Source organism: Mizuhopecten yessoensis, unplaced genomic scaffold, assembly GCF_002113885.1.
Source record: "Mizuhopecten yessoensis strain PY_sf001 unplaced genomic scaffold, ASM211388v2 scaffold8839.1, whole genome shotgun sequence".
In the NCBI taxonomy this organism is placed as follows: Eukaryota; Metazoa; Mollusca; class Bivalvia; order Pectinida; family Pectinidae; genus Mizuhopecten; species Mizuhopecten yessoensis.
In genome coordinates, this window is record NW_018407747.1 from 628886 (window position 1) to 652871 (window position 23986).

The 23986-nt window shown below is 35.3% G+C and overlaps 1 protein-coding gene across 13 annotated transcripts in view; it reads right to left on the minus strand.

Moving 5' to 3' along the window:
- The window catches only part of LOC110456710 (sarcolemmal membrane-associated protein-like), a 92082-nt gene that overhangs the window by 48105 nt on the left and 19991 nt on the right, over nt 1-23986 (minus strand). For 11 of the 13 annotated variants that reach the window (XM_021507617.1, XM_021507621.1, XM_021507616.1 and 8 more), the window contains exons 3-6: nt 13727-13883; nt 11112-11178; nt 9776-9814; nt 3271-3361 (exon numbers count right to left, since the gene is read on the minus strand). In XM_021507617.1, the coding sequence (XP_021363292.1) occupies nt 3271-3361; nt 9776-9814; nt 11112-11178; nt 13727-13883 (354 nt within the window). Of the gene's footprint in view, nt 1-2722; nt 2789-3270; nt 3362-9775; nt 9815-11111; nt 11179-13726; nt 13884-23986 lie in introns of those variants that run through there. The other 2 variants (XM_021507614.1, XM_021507622.1) reach the window with 2 other exon arrangements.

The window sequence follows — 23986 nt, forward strand, 5'->3', positions numbered from 1 at the left end:
TCTCCCCTGATTTATCACTGGTGATGGTCTTCCACATTTAGGTATTTAGATCTTCCATATTTTCTCCGACTTCACATGAATGTTGTATAGGACATATAGTGTCAACACTGCACACAACTTACTACAAACTTCCATCTGGAATAATCTTCTGTATACCTGAAACTATATCCAGTACCTGTAGCTATTTTCCCTTCAAAGTAGTCATCATCCCAATGTGTAAACTTGGGATTTCTGCCGTTCACCTGACGATATTTGGAGGGTTGGTTGTTACGTGATCGAGTCTAAGTCTCCACTTTATCAGGACACACAGACAAGGTATACGTACGTGTACAATGATCTCACCTGCTGGCTATGTCTTAAGTAGACCTACTGATGTCCCTCTGCTATACGTATAAACAACAATCTCCAAATTCTTTAAATAAAAAAGTCCAGTTTTGTAAACCTTACCTGTGTCATTTTTTCTCTTGAGTATATCTAAACCTAGATTACTGTGCTATATGAAAGCTGAATATTAATCTTCAATCCAAATTCTTCTGCATTATTTGAATGTGCAATATAATTTTTCATTTCATTTTTCATAAACATTTACCTAGCCCCCTTTTTTTTAGAACGCATGTGTTTCTGCACCTGTACGTTAATAATACATTTCATGTACATGTCTACCGGTTAAATATGGAGTCTTATCTATTTCTTTTAAGTTTTATTTTGTTTACCTACAAGCAGATCTCTAATGACCTAAACAATTTTACCTGTGCGGTTCATACCTAATAGCCTAGTCAGTTTGTAAACTGACTTCATTTGCCTGACTCAGTCAGTTTTTAAATTTATACAAGAAAGAATAACATTTGCATTACATAAATGTTAAAGAAAATTACGAATCTAACCCACAGCTACGGCTACAAAAGAATTTCAACTGTACAATAGAATGCATAGAACATTACAACAGGTAGCGTGTCAGCTAGATCACCTGTATGTGTTACTAATTCAATATGAAAATGAAAGTATTTCCTTGAGGTAACAAATTAACTTTTTTAGCTACGTCACAATATTCTGTCATCTAACTACAAACACTCCGACTAAATACAGATGGTTCTTAATGAATTTGTATGTTCCTCTTTTATAATCATTGAATATTTTTTAATATTATTAAAATATTATTATATTTTAGTCAAATTGTAAAGCCATATACCATTAGATGAAATTTAATAAAACCAAAATAGAAATAGAATTTTAACTAATATCATTGCAATGTTGTACCTGTGATGCAGATTTCTTAATCAAACTCAAATTTCCACGTTTGCATAATCGTAAGATATGCCGAATTTTTGATTTCACATCAATCTTTGAAATATCCCAAAAATCTACCGAGTTGAGAAACATCAGTCCTCCGTGGAATATGAGCAACACCAGACAAATCATCGCTGACGAAAATGAATGGTTAGTGTTTCATTGATGACTGGTAGTACCAGAGTGTAGGAGACGACTTCCTGTGTGGTATCCTGGACTACTTATAGATACACAATTATGTATCAACACTGACTATATTAACAAGATTTTCTTAATGAATATCAGGTTATTTAGTGCAATGTTTGTTTATTAATTATTTTTATTATTTCTTCTACACATAGGTGCCAACTCTTCCTAGTGTTTCTGAGGGAGACTCCCGATTCAAATTTATTATTTCCAACGTGTAAATTTGCTAAACTTTATTATGAATTCCTACACATAAAGGTATAATTATTTTGTCTGAAAGAACACCTCAAAATATGTCACTTTAAAGGGGGGAGTTAAGGGGGGGGGGGGGTCTCTAGGAGACACATTTCCTTTATGGTTTTAATTTTGAGCACACATGTATAGAATCTCCACCATGGAATTTCAAAAAGTTGGCAAGTATGTCTACATTTTGACTTTTAATAAAATCCATATAACTAAGGTTATTGGTATGTGATATATGAAATTATCTAACAAGTATAATAATTTTTAAATCAAATGTTGGAAATAAAAGAACTGTTATTATATTTTGAAACAGATGACTATGCCAGAGAAAATGCTGTAAATTACTTTATTTTGAATACCTTTTTTACTTCAGAAAATACAAAATTTGATAAATTTTATGTGGGTCACAAATAACTTCTTTTTTTGCATGTGGATATAGGATGAATATGAACCTTGTATTATAAATAAATGGTCATCCAAGATTGATGAAGAGAAGTTCAACTTAACAGCTGTTTCTTCCTTATCAGGACAAGGTCACCAAACATATCATTGATCATAGCCTACAATATAATTACTACTAGAAATGCTGGTGCATGTATTCTCATGAATACTCACACACGCCTAGGGTAACATTAGATTTCTAGTGTATTCAAACAGCAGGTTGATCTCAGCAAGCCATTCAATAGGACGGGAGTCTTTGATATGTTTTATAATGCAGTTTTAAACATTCTATTTAGTATTCATACCGCTAACCCGCAATAAGGTACAATTGTCATCCCTGTGATCAATCAGATTTCCCGAAATCCATCAATTTGTTGAGTAATGTCTTATTTTGAAATGTTGGGCAAATGTTTTGTCAAAAAATCTTGGTGGGTTTTAATGAAGACTTTTCACCTCAGTGCTCGTGAATGTCAACACAAAAATCCTGTCTGTCCTTCCACAGTGTAAACATATAGCCAGGTACATCGGGATTGTTCACCTGTAACGAGGTATACCTGTGTCTTACCTGTTAGCACAATACACCACTCCACCTCATTATGGTTCTATCCTATCCTCCATGAAATTAATGATAATTGATCCGTAATCCAAACACAGTTTTAGATAAATCTCTGTACACTGTGATTCCTTCCAGCTCAGTACACTTCCCTTGCATATCTGTGTTACAGGTCATGTACAGGTAACAAAAAGTTTACCTGGTGTGACGGAGGCGGTAGACCATATCCCCTTGGTCGCAGTCCACCAGACATTAATTATGTTTCCCCTTGTCTGGCAAATCTTCATGGCCTGCTTATTAACCCCAATACACAGCATGTCACAACAAAGGGCCTATCATTGGCTTAGGGGACAGTCTAAACTGCAGTTTACCAGAGAGTCGTCAGGTTTCCAAATCTTATTAGTGTGGCAGGGTCCTTCACATCAAAACATAATTTGTAACTAATTTGATAGGCAAAAACATAATTTAGGGGCCCAAATCCTCAATGCACAACTATCTTCTAGGACATGGGTAAGTCTAACGAGACATTGCACACCTGTGACAGGTGACAAGTTTCTCACCTGTAGGTAGTGTGCCAGCTGGTACAGATCCTGAGACTGTATGGAAATACCAGGCGCGATTGTGTTTACAAATGGGCTCGATTCCGAATAACTGCAAAGACAAAACAATGGGTGTCACAATCATGTATTATTGTACAATCCCAAATTTTCTCTAAACACTGAAATGAAACAACACAATCAGAGAACATATCGTAACATCACAAATTCATTTTAGACCCATATTTACTTTAAAAAAGATTTTTTTATCAAAATTTTAAAGAAAATGATAAAATGACACTTTACAACAAAATGTCACGCTATTATAATGACAGAGAATAGGAACACATCCAAATCTGATACGATTCAGAAACTTGACAGATATACTAAGTACACGTGTATAATGTTTAGAACAGTATCCAAGTTTCAATCTCGTATTATCATACATGAATGATCAACAAAAGTTATACTAGCACAGTTAAAAGTCAGTTTCTCATTCTCAGTATCATGCAATTCATAGACAGCTCAAGATGAAGATTATCCTATCAGAAGGACCCCAGTCTATCAGAGTGCTACTTCTCAGCACCACTTGAACAACTGGGTAGACTAGAATAACCAAGTTGATGTGAATTGTTGGCGTAGTTTGTAAGCAAAGAAGTGAGATCCATACTCTTAGTTTTTCTTTCCTTTTTAAATCTATTTACTCTGCAACAGTATGGATCAAGTTCATGAACATATGGTGAAATCTTGTTTACATGTCTGTGTTGATTGCCAAAGACCTTTTGGACCTAGGAAAGGTTACAAATTATATATCAATCCTTTCACTTATTAATATACCAAAACTTAATGGTTTTCACAAATGAAATAATATTATATCAAACTAATATACACAATTATTGTTTCTTAATTTCAGGTCAAAGTTCAAACAGAAGGTACCGCTTTTGAACCAATTGTTGAAGATATTATCAAAGGTATTGGTAAAAGCAGACGGCAGCAGTTATGACAGTTTTGAGGAGGATTATTTCTATCACTAGACTGACAAGTGATCAATGACAAGAAAATTTTGCTGACGTTGATGTTTATTTCCATGATCTGTTTCAAGTCAACAATTCCATTGTACAAGAGAAATTATGTGAGCAGGACCAATACATATTATATCTTTTCATCTGAATTTAGCAAAGTGAACAGTTTGAAAATATTTCCATGCTACAGAAAAAGTAATTTCTTTTATTAGAAATTTGAAATTATTCTAGACATATTCCAGTACACCTGTATGTACTTTCCCTCAAGAACCATTTCCTGTTTCCTTCCTACTGTAGATAACAATGGGAATAGTAAACATCTGTATTGTGTCTGATTTATAGCTAGTGTATCTCACACTGTTACTTGTACTGTGCACATCACAAAGTACATAGTACTATCTCAGTACACGTACAGGAGAACTTAGTAATACTTTATTGTATCTTTTTACTAGAACTGTTTCTTTTTTCAGTATCTCAGAAAAGTATATCTTCTCTGTACCTTTTAGCAAATAAATAAAGTTATAACTTTATTATACCTTTTTAATAGAACTGTTTCTGTACATTTTAACTTACTAAAGTACTTTTTAAGTAACTAAATAAAGTTATAACTTTATTGTACCTTTTTAGTAGATCTGTTTCTGTACTTTTTAAGTAACTAAATAAAGTTATAATTTTATTGTACTTTTTTACTAGAATTGTTTCTGTACTTTTTAAGTACCTAAATAAAGTTATAATTTTATTTTACTTTTTTACTAGAACTGTTTCTGTACTTTTTAAGTACCTAAATAAAGTTATAATTTTATTGTACCTTTTTACTAGAACTGTTTCTGTACTTTTTAAGTAACTAAATAAAGTTATAATTTTATTGTACCTTTATACTAGAACGGTTTCCATACTTTTTAAGTAACTAAATAAAGTTATAATTTTATCGTATCTTTATACTAGAACGGTTTCTGTACTTTTTAAGTAACTAAATAAAGTTATAATTTTATTTTACTTTTTTACTAGAACTGTTTCTGTACTTTTTAAGTACCTAAATAAAGTTATAATTTTATTGTACCTTTTTACTAGAACTGTTTCTGTACTTTTTAAGTACCTTAATAAAGTTATAACTTTATTGTACCTTTTTCACTAGTGCTGCGTTTGTGGCCAAATTTAACTTTTGTGTACCTTTTTGTTTGTCAATAAAGTAATGACTGAACTGAACAAAGTGTCTGAGTGTAACTTTTCAATACCTATTTGTAACTTTTTAGCGCTAGATTGAAACACTCTTTCTCACAAGATTCCAATCTCGCGTCAAAAGTAAATTGTTTAGTACTTAAAAATCAACAAGAGTAGCGCAGTGACAGAATAATATTCACTGATCACATACCCCAACATAACCTAAACGTATCATCCACTTAAAATCATTCTGATGCATTTTTGTAACAACATGTATGAAGATATTGAAATGTAACAATAAGAAACTACATTTGTACCACATAACAAAGAAAGTTTATATAATATAATGTTGGATTTGGTGAAAAGAGATGCATAATGTTCTCAAGCCTTTTTCTTTGAATCGTATAAATATTCTGGTCATACTTAGGGAAATTATGCCGAATGTGCAGTACACTTATTTATCATGCATGGATTTTGATCAACTTCGAACATATCTTTAGCCATCGTATATTTTATATGCTCACCAAGTTTCAACAAAATTGTATGGTATTTAAATAAGAAACAGAAAACAAAGACTGGATGGACAGACAGACGGACGGACGAACCATCACTTTACCAAAATATATCCAGTTAAATGTTGACAATAAAATACAAGTAGCTATGCATGTCCTATGAAAGGAAATCTGTAAATAAACCTTAGAAAATGACTGTCAACATGCTACATGGTGTTTTTTTTAAAATATTAGTGACTCATGTATTTCCCACCACAAGGCCTCAATGGCCAGAAGACTTAATTACTAAGCACAGGAAGGGGACATAACTCTATAAAACTGACCCGAAATCCTCCCTGCCCCACCCTTCTACTCTTATCAATATACCTGTTTGTCCATAACGAGCTTGGCAGACATCCCATCTCTAAAACACATTTCTCAAAGTCTAGATTCCCAATTTTGACCTTTGACCTTGTTACAGCATATCAAACCGAATCATCTTTACATCCATGGTTAGATTTCCATCTCTTTACAAAACAAGCAGGACTAAAAACCAGATCCTCCATGATTTTTGCTTTGCCATATAAACCCAGCATATTAGGCCAGACAGACCTCAATGTTGATTAATGCCACGGAGTATATGCAATGACATTTTACCGCCCTGCAAATATTTCGATAATAAGCTATTAATTGCGAAACTGGTGCTGGTTGTACATGTCCCAGCTGTTAGTGCGGAGATGTCAGTGATATTGGGAGGTATGAGTTACAGCATATATATATATATATAGGGGGAAGGGGTGGGGGTGGGAGGGTAACCAAATCCTTCTTCTGTCCTTCAAGTCAAACATGTCACGAATATGCGTGTACCCCATTTCATATATCATTCTCAACTGCCTTATCTCTTTTAATTTTCTATACTGCAGTAAATGTGTAAATTTTCCCTAAAACCTGACCCCTCCGTCCACCAGAATCCACCACCATGCACATCCTCCTCGTCACCCACCCACACACTCAATATTTCTACATAATAGGGATGTTGTAACATCAAGAAGCAAAGTGTTTATTTGAAAAGATCCCTTTATTTGTATCACATAAAAAAGCTGTTTAGAGAAGGCCATATCAACTACTTCTGCAGAATTCCGTTCTAGAACCTCACCCATATCAATATACAGTACTACTACAAAAGTCATAACCTATGACCTTTATTGGAATGACCTCAGTAAAAAATAAATACCTTACTCCATGAGATCAATTTTCCCTGTGCAACAGATATGACCTTGACCCAATAATTTGTTTTTCTTTGATTTCTGATTGGTTCTTTGCCTTCACATAAAATACATTATTATCAATGTCCTACATCAGCTGAACCGATCGTTTCATTGCATACTGGGTAATGGTTCCGTAAGTATGACTCTCGCCCTTTGCATCCTCCGTATCTACGGCGAATTATAAATGGCAGTAAATACTAATACACAGTTTGCTTTGCTATTATTTCCTCTGTAATACACAGACTTATGGGCTACTATAGCTTTGATTCATAAACAGTGATTTCTTCACAGGGTGATATTTCCTGTTACATAGTATACATATCAGCCAGAAAAGTTACAACAGTCATACAATAACAACAAGCTAATATGGTACCAAAGATTATCAACATTTACCAAATATTTCGATAATGGAATGACTTCTTTGCACACAAACTTTAACGACTGTTTGGACAAATAATCATAGCATATTAGGTATTCTTCTTAAATTTATCAATTTTTCAAAACACTTGAAACCTCACCAGAAATAATCGTATTCAAATAATATAAAGTAAATAAGATTTTGAAAGGAAAGTAAACCTGCTGTATACCTGGTGATCATCATGGCCTGTGTGTTTGCTTTGAGCAGCTAAGAAACAGACATGTACAATGACCTAAGAGCACCTACACATGACTTATGGAACACTACCCTTTACCTGGAAAATTGTTAGCCATTTATAACTGCCACAGGGGCCTATACAACACAGGGCTTATAACACAGACAAGCCGTTTTATTTCTGTACATGTCCCCCAGGCATCGTCAGCCCCTAACAACTTGTGGTAAAAATTGGTAGCACACAACAGTTATGTATCCCCAAGTCTTAACTACCTGCCAGCAGACATTGATTTAACACAGATCTATCTAAGCAGACACAATTATGGTATTTTAAGTGGAGTTGTGCCCCTTGGGCCTGACACAATATCCCAGACTGTGTGGTTCTCCACAGTTCCCTGTGCATCAGACTTCCTATGTATATACATCTATAACAATAAAGTTCATTATCCACCCACCACTTGACTGTCCCAGTATACGTATCTAGCCAGTATTTCATGGGACAGACTGTATTTTTTCTGTTTAAAATTATCCCAGTAATCCTTCTGTCTCAATTTTGAGGCACTTTGACTGGAAATGAAAGATCGCTTGATTGATAGGGTCCCCATGTAATTGCTATTATGATACATGTATAAAATCAAATTCTATTTTAAGCAGGACATGACCATCATGCTACTATAAATAACAGATAATCTGTGACTTGGATGTCAAGTACTAATTATTTGTATTTTCAGCGAATAATCACCCCTTGCCTACACTTGGCACAGATTTAAAATTCAATGACTCTGCAATTAGCTCTTTCATTATTTACGATCACAGATTAGTTCAAACCCATGTCAGGAAAAAGATCAAGGCCTTCTTACCAGTCCCCATGTCCTTCTGTTGTGTGGTCAAAGTTACCTGACCACGAAGAACACTGGTCACTTACCTATTGTAGGATACAAAATCTATCACCTCTGTCCTAGCTAAATAAATCATGATTTGGTAATGCATTGTCTCCTTTTGAGATCACCCCTGAGCACCATTTTATATCCTCAGTCTTTTATTTTAAATCTTAATAAAAAGCAGCCCCCAGCCGTCAACATCCAGTGAATATCTACAAGAACAGAATGTCACATAGCCTGGTCTCTCTCTACTTTTGGAAATACCTAAAGTATTTAGTACCAAATCTGGTCTGGAACAAAATTATATTAAAGAACGTGAAAAGTGATATTCTTCTTGAACACACATCTTCCATCAAATAGCCAGATGCTATGACAGTGTAACAATCTGGGATCGGGGGCTCCAGTCCTGGTCTTACTTCTTACACTCAGACCATTGTTGTTGACTATATTTTGTTTACATCACCCCTATTAGCCTTAAATTGTTCCCATAAAATCAATGAAGGTAAGATTTTCTTTTCTGAAATGATTTATCAAAGCTGCAGCCATACCGAAAAAACCTGATTTGATTACAAAGTTACAATTTTGGTACGGGAATACTTGAGGAAATTTTATTTGGTATTGGTACACTGATCTTTCGAGTAATTTTCCCTAACTTTGCTTTCATATGGAAGAATTTACTTATGTTGAGAAACATTTCTGAAACTTGGGCAAGCTGTATCTGTTAGTTGTAGACCAAATTTAATCAAGCCAAGAGAAGAAACTTTATACGTAGACTATTTATCATTATTTTATGTTGAACAAATTACAGCAAGACAAGAGAAGAAACTGTACATGTGATACATTCATCACATGTATTGATTTAATATAGGAAAAATTATAGCAAGACAAGAGAAGTATCTATACAAGTGGATCAATAATCAACTATCTTATAGCATGGGAAAGACAACCAAAGCTTCACTTCACATCACTGTACAGGGGATACCCTAAACAGAAAAGGGAGATAATCAATGTACTCAAATACGGAGACGAACAAAGGGAGAATACTCTTGAAAAGACAAAGGGAGAGTACTCTTTGAGAGGAGACATGCTGAGGTGTGTGTATACAATGACTTGCATGGTTTTGTCTGTATTTTCTGACATACATCCTGATATTCTGAGGAAATAAAAACAACCACAGTTTTAATTCTAATTTCATTATCATATATCCTGATGAACTCTTGGGGAAAACATATTACATATAAAACAGAAGATTGACTTATACTGTAATCCAATGACTATGATATCTCTAATACCAGTGTTCTTTGTTATCTGCTAAACACTTTTATTTTAATTTCATCACATAGGACAAAAACACATATTAAAGGTGACAGGATATTTTGGGTGGATAAGACAGTACACCTGACTTGAACCACATTCAAGGGGCCTACAGCAAAAATATAATGGTTTATAATAATTTGTTATTACTGTATGTATACGTTACATGAAAACTCTGTTGAGTTTGTCACTAATATACATGTATGTAAATTTAAAGTGCCCTCTGTGACCTGTCCTCTATAAAAATGACCTCCAGTTAGTGATCTACTCTCTTCAAAACGTCTAGTAGCTTCTTTAGAATCCAACCTATATACAGCTACTTCAAGTGCTATCAGAGTGACATTTGGTGAAGGGGCCTGTAATGTACTCATCTGTTCATAAATTCTACAGAATACTACTGTTATGATACACAAATGACCTTCTGTCACTCATATAGTCATTTCTCCTGACCAGTTGTGAAAAACAATGTAAATGTTTCAAAAACTATGAAATTTCACTTGGAAAAATTAAAATCTACAAATGCAATAAGAAATTCCAGTTGACCATTTATAATATCGGAATGTTCCAAGAAAAGATCAATCTATTGTGTGATAAAAACGCTGTTGGCTCTGACTCTTTTGATGGTTAATGATAAACAAATGAGCGTGATACGTTGTCTTGTTATAAATGTTCAATTTAAACTGTATCTTTGTTCTGAGTGGTTCAACTGGACAATTCATGGATGGACGCTTCAGAGGTATATCCCCCTGATACAGTGAAACCTGTCTATTCAGAAATTAATCATATGAGTATGGTGAAAAGGTCTGGTATGTACAGGTGTTCAGATTACACAGGGTCCTGTTTAGACAAGTTAATCTCTAATACTTAACATATCAGCATATTACTGTTTTAAACCAAATTAATAGGGCAATCTCTAATTCACAACAACGGACACCAAAACAACTGGATGATAACATGCACAAATGGGCAGATAACTCTTTAGTGCAGGTAACAAAAACATGCTATCAAACCTGAAATAAAGTTTACAATAACCATATGCACAAACCACACAAATTTGTTTTTTTTTTATTAAAAAATAATTAATGAACTCGTGTGAATATAGAGATAAGCAGATGTAAATAGGAATGTTGACTTACATGTTTTTGGCTTCCCTGCCGTCGGGGTGGAACAGTGTGATAGTAGCTATGATACATCCATGTGTGACTGTGGGAGAAAGAGGAGACAGGATGTTACCGTAACCCGACACGCCACTTAACAATTCAACATATACCGTCATCTCTGTATCATCTCTGACAAAACTATTTCACATTTCTAAAATTTGGCACTATATGTAAAGCTTTTGATCAGGAATCACTAAAACTAGGGAGCATTTTCCTTCTAAAGACAGTTAAATAAAACTGGTTACCTATATTTATAAAACACCTGAACAGAGGTCAACCCTATATATACTACACCTGTTACAGAGCTCATTTCCATATATACAACACCTACTATAAATAGAGGTCACCTCTTTTTATGCAACACCTGTTATAGTGGTCACCTATATATACACAACACCTGTTATAGGGGTCACCTACATATAAACAACACCTGTTAAAGGCGTCACCTACATATAAACAACACCTGTTAAAGTCATCTACATATAAACAACACCTGTTAAAGGGGTCACCTACATATATACAACACCTGTTATAGGGGTCACCTACATATAAACAACTCCTGTTAAAGGGGTCACCTACATATAAACAACTCCTGTTAAAGGGGTCACCTACATATAAACAACACCTGTTATAGGGGTCACCTACATATAAACAACTCCTGTTAAAGGGGTCACCTACATATAAACAACACCTGTTAAAGGGGGCACCTTCATATAAACAATACCTGTTAAAGGGGTCACCTATATATACACAACACCTGTTATAGTGGTCACCTACATATAAACAACACCTGTTATAGGCGCCACCTACATTTAAACAACACCTGTTAAAGGGGTCACCTACATATATACAACACCTGTTAAAGGGGTCACCTACATATAAACACCACCTGTTAAAGGGGTCACCTACATATAAACACCACCTGTTAAAGGGGTCACCTACATATAAACAACACCTGTTAAAGTCATCTACATATAAACAACACCTGTTAAAGGGGTCACCTTCATATATACAACACCTGTTAAAGTCATCTACATATATACAACACCTGTTAAGAGGTCAACTACATTGTACATATACACAACACCTGTTAAAGAGGTCACTTCTATTTATACAACACCTGTTATAGAGGTCATCTATATATATACAATACCTGCTATAGAAGTCACCCCTATATATACAACATCTGTTATAAGAAGTTCTTAACCTAAACAGACACATACAGCATTAAACATCTACAGGACAAATCCCTGTTCATTTTGTTAGGTTAAATTTTGATGGATATCTTTTAGAGGGAGTTTTCCATATAAGAGAAAGATAATGCTGGTGAGTAACACTCAAAGCAAAATTTGGGTAAAATGCCAAAACATGAAAGTTTCAAATTTGACGCCAATTAGTAACAATGACCACCTACGCAAACTGTTAAAAATGTGGTTGATACACAGAACTGTATAAGATATAGATGATCTGTGAGGAAATATGTTTTCTGCTAGTAACAAGCACTTCACTGTAATGATGACCTACTCTGAACACAGTTACACAGCCCTGACAGACTGCCAGGGTCTGTTCATTGTATCATACCATCACTCAGCAACATTCAGGCTGTGCTAGGTTATAACTGAGGTCAATGTATGAGGCAGGATATGTAATTATCCAATAGCCAAAATTATTTAAGGATCATTAGTTCATAAATCTCACAATTACAACCACATTTTAAAATATTTGAAGGTTTGTTTTGGAAAGTTCACCATATAGCTAATATTCCAGGAAGAAAATGAATTGGTAGAAGGGAGATAACTCTAACATGAATATGACCAAGTTTTCATTGTTATAGCTACTGAATTCTGATCTAACTACCACTTTTGAGGAACATGTGTTCAGGAATGTGTTTGAAGTTAAGACAAGAGATGGTTATGATACATGTAAGATAACCCTGTTTGATAACTTCTTACACATCCTAACAAAGCATGCTGCTGTAAATGTAGTCGGCTGCATGGGACGAGAAGTAGATCTAGATATATCATTATAAGCCATCTCTGAGGATGATCTGGCTTCACCACACACTACTACTACTTATTCTGTACTCATTTCATTCATCCACAAATAATCCTTAAAACCTAAAGATACTGTATATTTTATTAAATTTATTAAATTAATTAAATCAATGCAAATGAATGATAAATCTATCAAAAAAAAATGTTATTAAAAATTACACCAACAATACAATAATGCTCTATTCTATAAAATGCTCTCAAAAGATTGACTCTCTTGAAAGGAGGGGAGGATATGATCAACAGGAGAAACACAAAGTAGTAGGTTGTTTCAACTCAAATACTGCAGGTCCAGTTATATTTTGATCTATACAATATATCTAGGAATTGACACCAATGAACATCATATCTTGATCTCAAATGTCATTTGATAATCTCAAATGTCATCTGAAATAAGCATATGTCGACTGATATGAAAGGTCACCAGTCAACAAATTTTCCTTATGATATGTTGACCTGCATCAACATGGTTGGATTGTCTTATCATGATATCATGATATTTTAGTGGAACATGATTTGCATAAGATGATTATGTCGTACTTTTTTCGCCTCGGCGATTGTTCTCCATGACGTCGACCCCGAACTGTATCTGGTCCCCGGAGTAGACCTCGCGAGCAGGGCTCTCCTCCCCACCTTTACACAGTCGCTGGTTGTTGATAAAGGTACCATTGCTGCTCTTGGTGTCTTGGAGGTAGAACTGGAATGACAGAAATATAACATTTACACTGGTGTAAATAAAAGTCTGGTCAAACTTCAGTATGCTGTGGTGTACATATAGTTACTAATGCACTTGTCAACCAAACTCAATGGCTGTATATATAATTGGTGTTATATCCCTTGTATATATCTGTGAGCCTGCAGCCAAGACTCTTAAATAATGCTGAAAGTCTGAAACTGTCACAGTGCCACATCCCTTTATTGCTGCAATAGTCTAATCACAAAGGATACTACTGACTGCGCCGACATCACAAAATGTTAACCAAAGATTGTCTCCCTTTATTTGCCAATGTACATATTTTTCGCACTTTGACTTTTGGCCGAGAGGTGAAGGCCAAGTATAAATACAGTGCACTACATAACCTCTGCCGGTGACACAGGTGTAAGTTTCATATATCTAGATATCTTCAAAACTTTTTAAAATTTACAGCCATAACAAGATTTCACTTAAATTTTGCACCCTTTAACCTAGAAGTGAAGGTCACCAAGACCTAATTAGTAGAGCACCATTTGTGGGTGAATCCAATACACTTCAGGTTTTATCAAAATGTCTTTAAAAGACTTATAATTAACAGCAATTTTAGAGAAACTTTTGTACCTTTGATCATGACCTAGAAGATATATTGAATAGCCAAAACAACTAGTACTAATACAAAATGTTGACCTCTTCCATTCTTAATTTTCGTGGCAAGGTTACATTCTTCTGAATGTCCATCTCATATTTTGTCTACAGGGCCAAATACATTGATATCTTCTACAGTGTCACTTAATTTTTACATCTTTTATCGACAAACAAGCCTGTCCTGGGTAATATTACCCTCTCTCAATACAGTAGAACCTTCCTAGAGAGACCAAATTGGTCTATCACAAAATAGGAATCTTTTTCAGGTTCTGGTAACCCAGCTAGAGGTATGATGTGTGTATGCTACAGCAGATGGCATTTCTTTTGGTCCTGTACACCAATGTATCACACCTTGCTGGCCTGGTATCCTGATAAACAGAAGGGGTGATTAAGTGGCTCCTTGCCTTACACCTCCCGTTATCTCTATCCAACTACAGCACTATCTCAGCAGAGGTCTATTGTATACAACCTCTACATTCCTACTGTCCTTTAAATAATGACAGCTTGCATTTCTGCTGTGTAAAACAACTAAATATTCATCCCAATATTATGGATCATACCTCGATTCATCAAACATTCCAACATGCAAAAATCTGGCAATAAAATGTATAATTCTCTTTTAAGGATCATTACCTCCCTTTAATATACTGTAGCATATCACCAACATCAGCAACAACAACTAGGATCACAGATGAGATTTTCCCCATCTTTTTTAAAGTTTTTCATATCCTGACACCTCCCCCCATTAAAAAACAAAGGAACCGTTGATGACCCAATCACACAGATGGTACATATAGTATACAAATTGATATCTACAAACATCCTCAAACTATTCAAGTTTTTTAAACAAACATACAAACTTATTCTGTTAGTTTTCTTTTAGTTCACAGCAGATTTATATAATTTTGAAACATGGCACAGGGTTGAGTCAGTTAATGGTAATCATTTGTCTTCATAGCAGACTTACTTAAAAGTGTCTGCACATCAAATAAAGCAATTTATTTGCAAGCATTTGAATTTGTGAAAGTTATTACATATACAAATTATTAACAGGTTGTGTATCTGTATAAATATTTAGAAAATTGGAGAACACCTCTCACCATAACAGTCATTGAAAATAATGTTTGATATATAAAATCAAGGCTATCGTACACAATGTCAACAGACAGACCTACCTGAATCAGATCTGAAGAACTCCCAATATCTGGAATTATTGTCTTTACACACAATACATAAAGAATGTGTCAAACATTTTTGAAAGCAGTGTTTTTCAGCTCATATTGTCACTGAACAAAACAAGAGACATAGTTGTTCAAGTTAAGGTTTTTTTCCAGAAGAAAAGCACAGTATAAACACAGCTGCCTTCCCAGTATTTATAAATTGTGGGTGTTTTTTCAACAAAGTCTACAGAACTGATTTCTTAGCCACAGGTGGTTGAATGCCTGGGTCCCGAAATAAACAACTCTTAATCTAAGCAATGGCTTTATAGGTTGTTTATTTATAGTATATATAAATATGATGCCCCCTTCCATGTGTCCCCCATTTCACCACCATCAGTACATTCTTACAAATCTAGAGTTTTTGAGATTTCCATCACTGACCAGGCAGCCTGCTGGCTGTGTTAGGATCAGCCCCTGATACAGAAAGTCAGGTGGTACCAGCATCAGCAGCCAGGGTAAATATTTACTGGTGTACTGGTGATGTGTATCCCCAGTCATATGGTACTTAGAATCAAGATTGGGGAGGAATTAAGTCTTCACAATAATATCAGTAATGTATAGCATTACTTGCAGTATAAGGGTACAGTCTATGCCTACCTGAAAAATGATAATCTTCTCATAAATAATTGATTTGAAGTTTTATTGGTAACAAAAACTTTATAAACAAGCCATTCCTATTGATATGTCTTGCCTCTGCCCCGCTTTGACCATCAATGCACATTTGGTTAGTCTAGCACTTTCAGAGAAACTAAAGTGCAAAAATTGAATATTGATGGAGATGCTGACAAAGTCAATGGATCATGAAAGGTAGACTGCATCTAGCATTTGATGCATGGTTTGAGATGTTCCCCAAGATGCATCTTTGGTCCAAGTTTGTTAGGTCTAGCACTTTTTCTTTCAGAGAAACTAACTTAAACGCAAAAACTAGTTGTTGATGCCGCCGTCGCAGAAAAGCAACACCTTAGTCTCCCTTCCGCTACTTCGTGGCAACGAGACATAAACTCATTTTCAGGTATTAAAACAATATCTTCAGTGTATTCTGACATTTAATACACATTAATAAAACACATAAAATGATTGTATAATGTTTGTATGCTGTACGACTCAAGTGATAGAGCCCTGACTATTTCTGAACTCAGTTATCAGAGACAGAACAAAGACCCTACCTATATTTATGTGTAAAGGATGATTTAAAACAGCTCTGTCAAAATATATTGGTAGCTAATCTGTATTAAATTACAGTAACATTTATACAGTATTGCAGCCTGGTTCAAATGCCTTTGACATGTTCCAATGTGGCTGACATTTGATATATCTGATGATCAGACAAGGTCTGTGCAAAGGAAATACACAGTTTCTGCAAAGGAAATCAATCAATAAAGTATCTGTTGAAGACACGACACTACTTGAGGATAACATTGATGACATTCTTCACAAAAGATTGATATGCATTGCATATAGTGATATTATTTACAGGTCACGTATTTGTGGATTTGTTTCGTAAAAGCATATTTTTTTCAGTGTAGACTTTGACTTTGAGTAAAAAAAAATCATATTTGAAATATTCCTAACTAACCCTGTCAGAAAGGCAACAAATTCACTAGTTTACACATATTTCCCACTAAAAATATGTAAAATCTAAACTACCCCCCTCTCCCTATCATCTTCTCCATCTGCCAATGATGATATATATACATTCCAGTATTTATCCAGGGCTCTCTGCAACGGTAACTACTGTTCATGACATCCTGCATACAGTCTGCAAGTATTTATGCAGGGACTGATACAACAGTGGCCATCACCAGGCAAGTCTGACATGACTGTTTATTATAATATTTTTTAAACATAAACAACAGGTCTGCTTGATACATCTACTAGATACAAGACACCAGTATATAGGACTAATGGTACCCTGCAGCTTTTTCCTCTGGCCTTATTTCTGCACAGCTTCAATTTTGAAGAAAAGCAGTAATGCGTATATACATATTAAATGAGTTTTTCATGATTTCATAATTTTATGAAGAACTTAGCAGAATGTATAAATATCCCTAAATGTCGGTTGTCCAAAACATACTGCTAAACTTGTGGAGTGTTCATCCAATAAGAACCAATCTGGAATAAGTCGGTTCTAAATACAGATATATCTGTCATATTACAAAATAGGTTCTAATGAGTTTAAATGGTTAACTACTCAGCTATAGTTGTACTGCTCTACAATGGTGTCCTACATATAAATGGTTAACTACTCAGCTATAGTTGTACTGCTCTACAATGGTGTCCTACATATAAATGGTTAACTACTCAGCTATAGTTGTACTGCTCTACAATGGTGTCCTACATATAAATGGTTAACTACTCAGCTATAGTTGTACTGCTCTACAATGGTGTCCTACATATAAATGGTTAACTACTCAGCTATAGTTGTACTGCTCTACAATGGTGTCCTACATATAAATGGTTAACTACTCAGCTATAGTTGTACTGCTCTACAATGGTGTCCTACATATAAATGGTTAACTACTCAGCTATAGTTGTACTGCTCTACAATGGTGTCCTACATATAAATGGTTAACTACTCAGCTATAGTTGTACTGCTCTACAATGGTGTCCTACATATAAATGGTTAACTACTCAGCTATAGTTGTACTGCTCTACAATGGTGTCCTACATATAAATGGTTAACTACTCAGCTATAGTTGTACTGCTCTACAATGGTGTCCTACATATAAATGGTTAACTACTCAGCTATAGTTGTACTGCTCTACAATGGTGTCCTACATATAAATGGTTAACTACTCAGCTATAGTTGTACTGCTCTACAATGGTGTCCTACATATAAATGGTTAACTACTCAGCTATAGTTGTACTGCTCTACAATGGTGTCCTACATATAAATGGTTAACTACTCAGCTATAGTTGTACTGCTCTACAATGGTGTCCTACATATAAATGGTTAACTACTCAGCTATAGTTGTACTGCTCTACAATGGTGTCCTACATATAAATGGTTAACTACTCAGCTATAGTTGTACTGCTCTACAATGGTGTCCTACATATAAATGGTTAACTACTCAGCTATAGTTGTACTGCTCTACAATGGTGTCCTACATATAAATGGTTAACTACTCAGCTATAGTTGTACTGCTCTACAATGGTGTCCTACATATAAATGGTTAACTACTCAGCTATAGTTGTACTGCTCTACAATGGTGTCCTACATATAAATGGTTAACTACTCAGCTATAGTTGTACTGCTCTACAATGGTGTCCTACATATAAATGGTTAACTACTCAGCTATAGTTGTACTGCTCTACAATGGTGTCCTACATATAAATGGTTAACTACTCAGCTATAGTTGTACTGCTCTACAATGGTGTCCTACATATAAATGGTTAACTACTCAGCTATAGTTGTACTGCTCTACAATGGTGTCCTACATATAAATGGTTAACTACTCAGCTATAGTTGTACTGCTCTACAATGGTGTCCTACATATAAATGGTTAACTACTCAGCTATAGTTGTACTGCTCTACAATGGTGTCCTACATATAAATGGTTAACTACTCAGCTATAGTTGTACTGCTCTACAATGGTGTCCTACATATAAATGGTTAACTACTCAGCTATAGTTGTACTGCTCTACAATGGTGTCCTACATATAAATGGTTAACTACTCAGCTATAGTTGTACTGCTCTACAATGGTGTCCTACATATAAATGGTTAACTACTCAGCTATAGTTGTACTGCTCTACAATGGTGTCCTACATATAAATGGTTAACTACTCAGCTATAGTTGTACTGCTCTACAATGGTGTCCTACATATAAATGGTTAACTACTCAGCTATAGTTGTACTGCTCTACAATGGTGTCCTACATATAAATGGTTAACTACTCAGCTATAGTTGTACTGCTCTACAATGGTGTCCTACATATAAATGGTTAACTACTCAGCTATAGTTGTACTGCTCTACAATGGTGTCCTACATATAAATGGTTAACTACTCAGCTATAGTTGTACTGCTCTACAATGGTGTCCTACATATAAATGGTTAACTACTCAGCTATAGTTGTACTGCTCTACAATGGTGTCCTACATATAAATGGTTAACTACTCAGCTATAGTTGTACTGCTCTACAATGGTGTCCTACATATAAATGGTTAACTACTCAGCTATAGTTGTACTGCTCTACAATGGTGTCCTACATATAAATGGTTAACTACTCAGCTATAGTTGTACTGCTCTACAATGGTGTCCTACATATAAATGGTTAACTACTCAGCTATAGTTGTACTGCTCTACAATGGTGTCCTACATATAAATGGTTAACTACTCAGCTATAGTTGTACTGCTCTACAATGGTGTCCTACATATAAATGGTTAACTACTCAGCTATAGTTGTACTGCTCTACAATGGTGTCCTACATATAAATGGTTAACTACTCAGCTATAGTTGTACTGCTCTACAATGGTGTCCTACATATAAATGGTTAACTACTCAGCTATAGTTGTACTGCTCTACAATGGTGTCCTACATATAAATGGTTAACTACTCAGCTATAGTTGTACTGCTCTACAATGGTGTCCTACATATAAATGGTTAACTACTCAGCTATGGTTGTACTGCTCTACAATGGTGTCCTACATATAAATGGTTAACTACTCAGCTATAGTTGTACTGCTCTACAATGGTGTCCTACATATAAATGGTTAACTACTCAGGTATAGTTTTACTGCTCTACAATGGTGTCCTACATATAAATGGTTTTACTAAGGGAAATAACTCTTTTGAGTTTTTGTCTGACAACAATGAAAATGAAGGTGCACCTCAATCTCTTTCATCATTATCATGAAATTGATCACTTCATTTTTTTTAACAGGTTTTTCAGTATGACAAATTCTTTATTTAGATTTATCTGGGAGACATATGTGTCCATATGACCTGTCAGGCTCAGAGATTATGAATTCCAGACAGGTAATATTGGTCTCAGTTACCTGTCTGGCTCAGAGATTATGAATTCCAGGCAGGTAATATTGGCCTCTGTTACCTGTCTGGCTCAGAGATTATGAATTCCAGGCAGGTAATATTGGCCTCTGTTACCTGAATAAAACCTACCTAACTTATTACTGAGTGTCCCCTTAACACAGGTTACAGTATATAGTGCATTTTTATTTGGCCAATATAATGAGCAGTGATGTTTGTGACATTAATCTGTTGAAAACGTCTTAATTACTGTTCTGTATCAGAATCTAACAGCTTCAAATTTGTTTTTTGACATCGAAACTTCTTGTGACTTACTGTACCGTAAAGCTGAAGTAAATTACCTGTAGACTGGTTTAATGAACATCTATATTGCTCACAGGTGGAAAATAACAGTCTACAAATCCGGGTACTGTCTGAGAGGCAGTAACAGCCGACTGGCTTAAAACACAAAAACATGTGATTATTTACAAAGCTGCCTCCCTCATCTTCCTATGGCAGGGCGCTCCATTAAAACCTCATGTTTGCTGCCGATACAGGATTACTTGGGGCGGCTATAGCTTTTACCAAAGTTGTGAAGCCAGAGGGAACTTGTTTTTGTGAAACTCTATTAATGTAATTAAACCAATGTTACATTTAACACAGACAGGATATTTATACATAATTTCCTTTGCACAAAAACAAAACAATCTTAGTTTGTTTTCAACATCCATCAGTTAGCCATGCTAGACAATTAAACCTGTGTTTACCATATACACATACAATGGTTCTGTTTACGATATACACATACAATGGTTCTGTTTACGATATACACATACAATGGTTCTGTTTACCATATACACATATACAATGGTTCTGTGTAATATATATTACAGTGTCCATGGTAGAATTGGGGCAGGGCTTTTACTGAAGATCTGTGGCTCAGAGTAAATGAAAGACTTGAAAAGAGCTGCAAAGGTTCCACAAGAAAATTGGAACACCTTTTTTCCCCATTTATTTATTTTGGACAAAAGAAATAGTGTTCTAAGCTGTGATATTAAAGGAAGAGAACATCTTGTTATGGTACATAGGAGGGTTTGCTACAAAGAAATGTGGAACTGGCATCAACATATATAGCGTAAATCAAACTCTATGGCTGCAGGAAGGGAACATGTTATATGAGAAAATACAATATTTGTTGTTTTCTTCTCTGTCTTGTTTTCTTTTGTATCTTGCTTTTTTATCTTTCCTCAAGAATTATGGTGACCCCCAAAAGAGCTCTCCCTGGCAGCTCATTATTTTCATTTCGTTGTATGTATAACAACTAATTTGATGCAGACAAGAGGCAATTTCCATAAAATAAACAATTTTCTTTCATCATTTACTTCAAAACACTGTTTAGAGGCCTGATGCAAAACATCCTCTAGATCTAACAATAGAAGTTGTGAGTTGAACAGCTACACTGTGGTCTTATGGTCAAAACCATGGCCAGTGTTAGAGGGTAATACGGTTTTAAAATCTGTGTAGACATTGGTACTACTACATGTAGATATAGCCTACACCCTGATATCTCCCATTGTTACAGGTAATTCCTGACACAGGGGCTGAATAGCCACACACTGAGAGCTATGTATTAAAGGCCATTGTCTGGTAGAACTCATATAAATGTTTTATCTCACACTAACCAGGACATCCCATCACTTAATACAGGTCTATGTTTGCCAGAGCAAAGCCTGAACCTCTGTAGAAACAACCTGTCTATGAAGACCACCTGTCTATGAAGACTGTCTATGAAGACCACCTGTCTATGAAGACTGTCTATGAAGACCACCTGTCTATGAAGACTACCTGTCTATGAAGACCAACTGTCTATGAAGACTACCTATCTGTAAGACTGCCTTTCCTCTCTCCGTCAGCACGTCTTTTGGGATGGTACTGAACATATCATGATCATTATTAAGGTATCATCTCTATAGATGTCTAAAATATATCAGCTTCAACAAAACACAATGGTGTGTCTGTTTTAGAATTACTCTCTTTACAATATACGTATACATATCACTGCAAGTAATCTCACGTTCCTGTTGTAAGCCAATCAGCTGCTACTGTCTCGCAGACAGAGCCTGGATTTGACTTTTTTTTAACAAAACATGAGGGCATCACATTTCTTTGATACATTTCCATGATAGCTAGCTTTTATCATCGCTTATATACACAAACAAAGCACAAGGGCATTGTGTGTATCACTCGATCTACTACAGGAATTCAGCCTGGTAGAACAAAATAGGACGGTAACACAAGTCCTGCTCCAGTTAATGATCTAGGCTGATCATTAGAAACATTACTTTAAGTATCTTTTATGTATGAATAGTTTAAAACTGACAACAAATTCACACTGAAATTTAAGGACTTTAGCAGGTCTACTATAAATGATCTCTTATATAAAATCTGCCAAACAAAGTGCATAACCTATCCAATCATCAAGGACTCCCACATCAGCTGCATCATCCTATTTTTTTACACTGTCCTTTTTTTTTTTTTTTTGCCAAATGGATGAATTGAATGGTCCTAATGATTTGTCTACATTTTTTTAACACTGTCTTCAATGCCTTTTGTTAAGAAAATAGTGGCATTTTAACAAAATTGCGAAAATGAGTGTGTTTTCATAATAATTTTGGAATGAAAAGGGCATCTTCTTTCAAGTAAGTTTCCTTAAGTTGCAGTCAAATGTAGACCATTCAAATTGTGAAGGCTTTCAACCGGACCTACGTATACATGTACAGTCGAACCTCGTTATCTCGAACTCTTTTAACTCGAAGACCCCGTTTATCTCGAAGTATTTCTCCGGTCCCGGCCAAATCTGTTCTTTATCTTAGTAAATGAAACTCTGATAATTCGAACCCCGAAAATTCGAAAAACTCGGATACCTCGAAGTAGCGGCCATATTGGATTTCTGATCGACCCGAAAAAATAACAACACTTTGTCAGGACCATGAGGCGATCATTCCTACCAACTTTCAGTTCAATCGGTCCAACAGAACTTGACTTTAAGTTTTAAATAGGTTTTCAAAATGGCGGCCGTGGTGGCCATATTGGATTTCTGATCGACCCGAAAAATAACAACACTTTGTCAGGACCATGAGGCGATCATTCCTACAAAGTTTCAGTTCAATCGGCCTAGCAGAACTTGACTTTAGGTTTTCAAAATGGCGGCCGTGGCGGCCATATTGGATTTCTGATCGACCCGAAAAATAACAACACTTTGTCAGGACCATGAG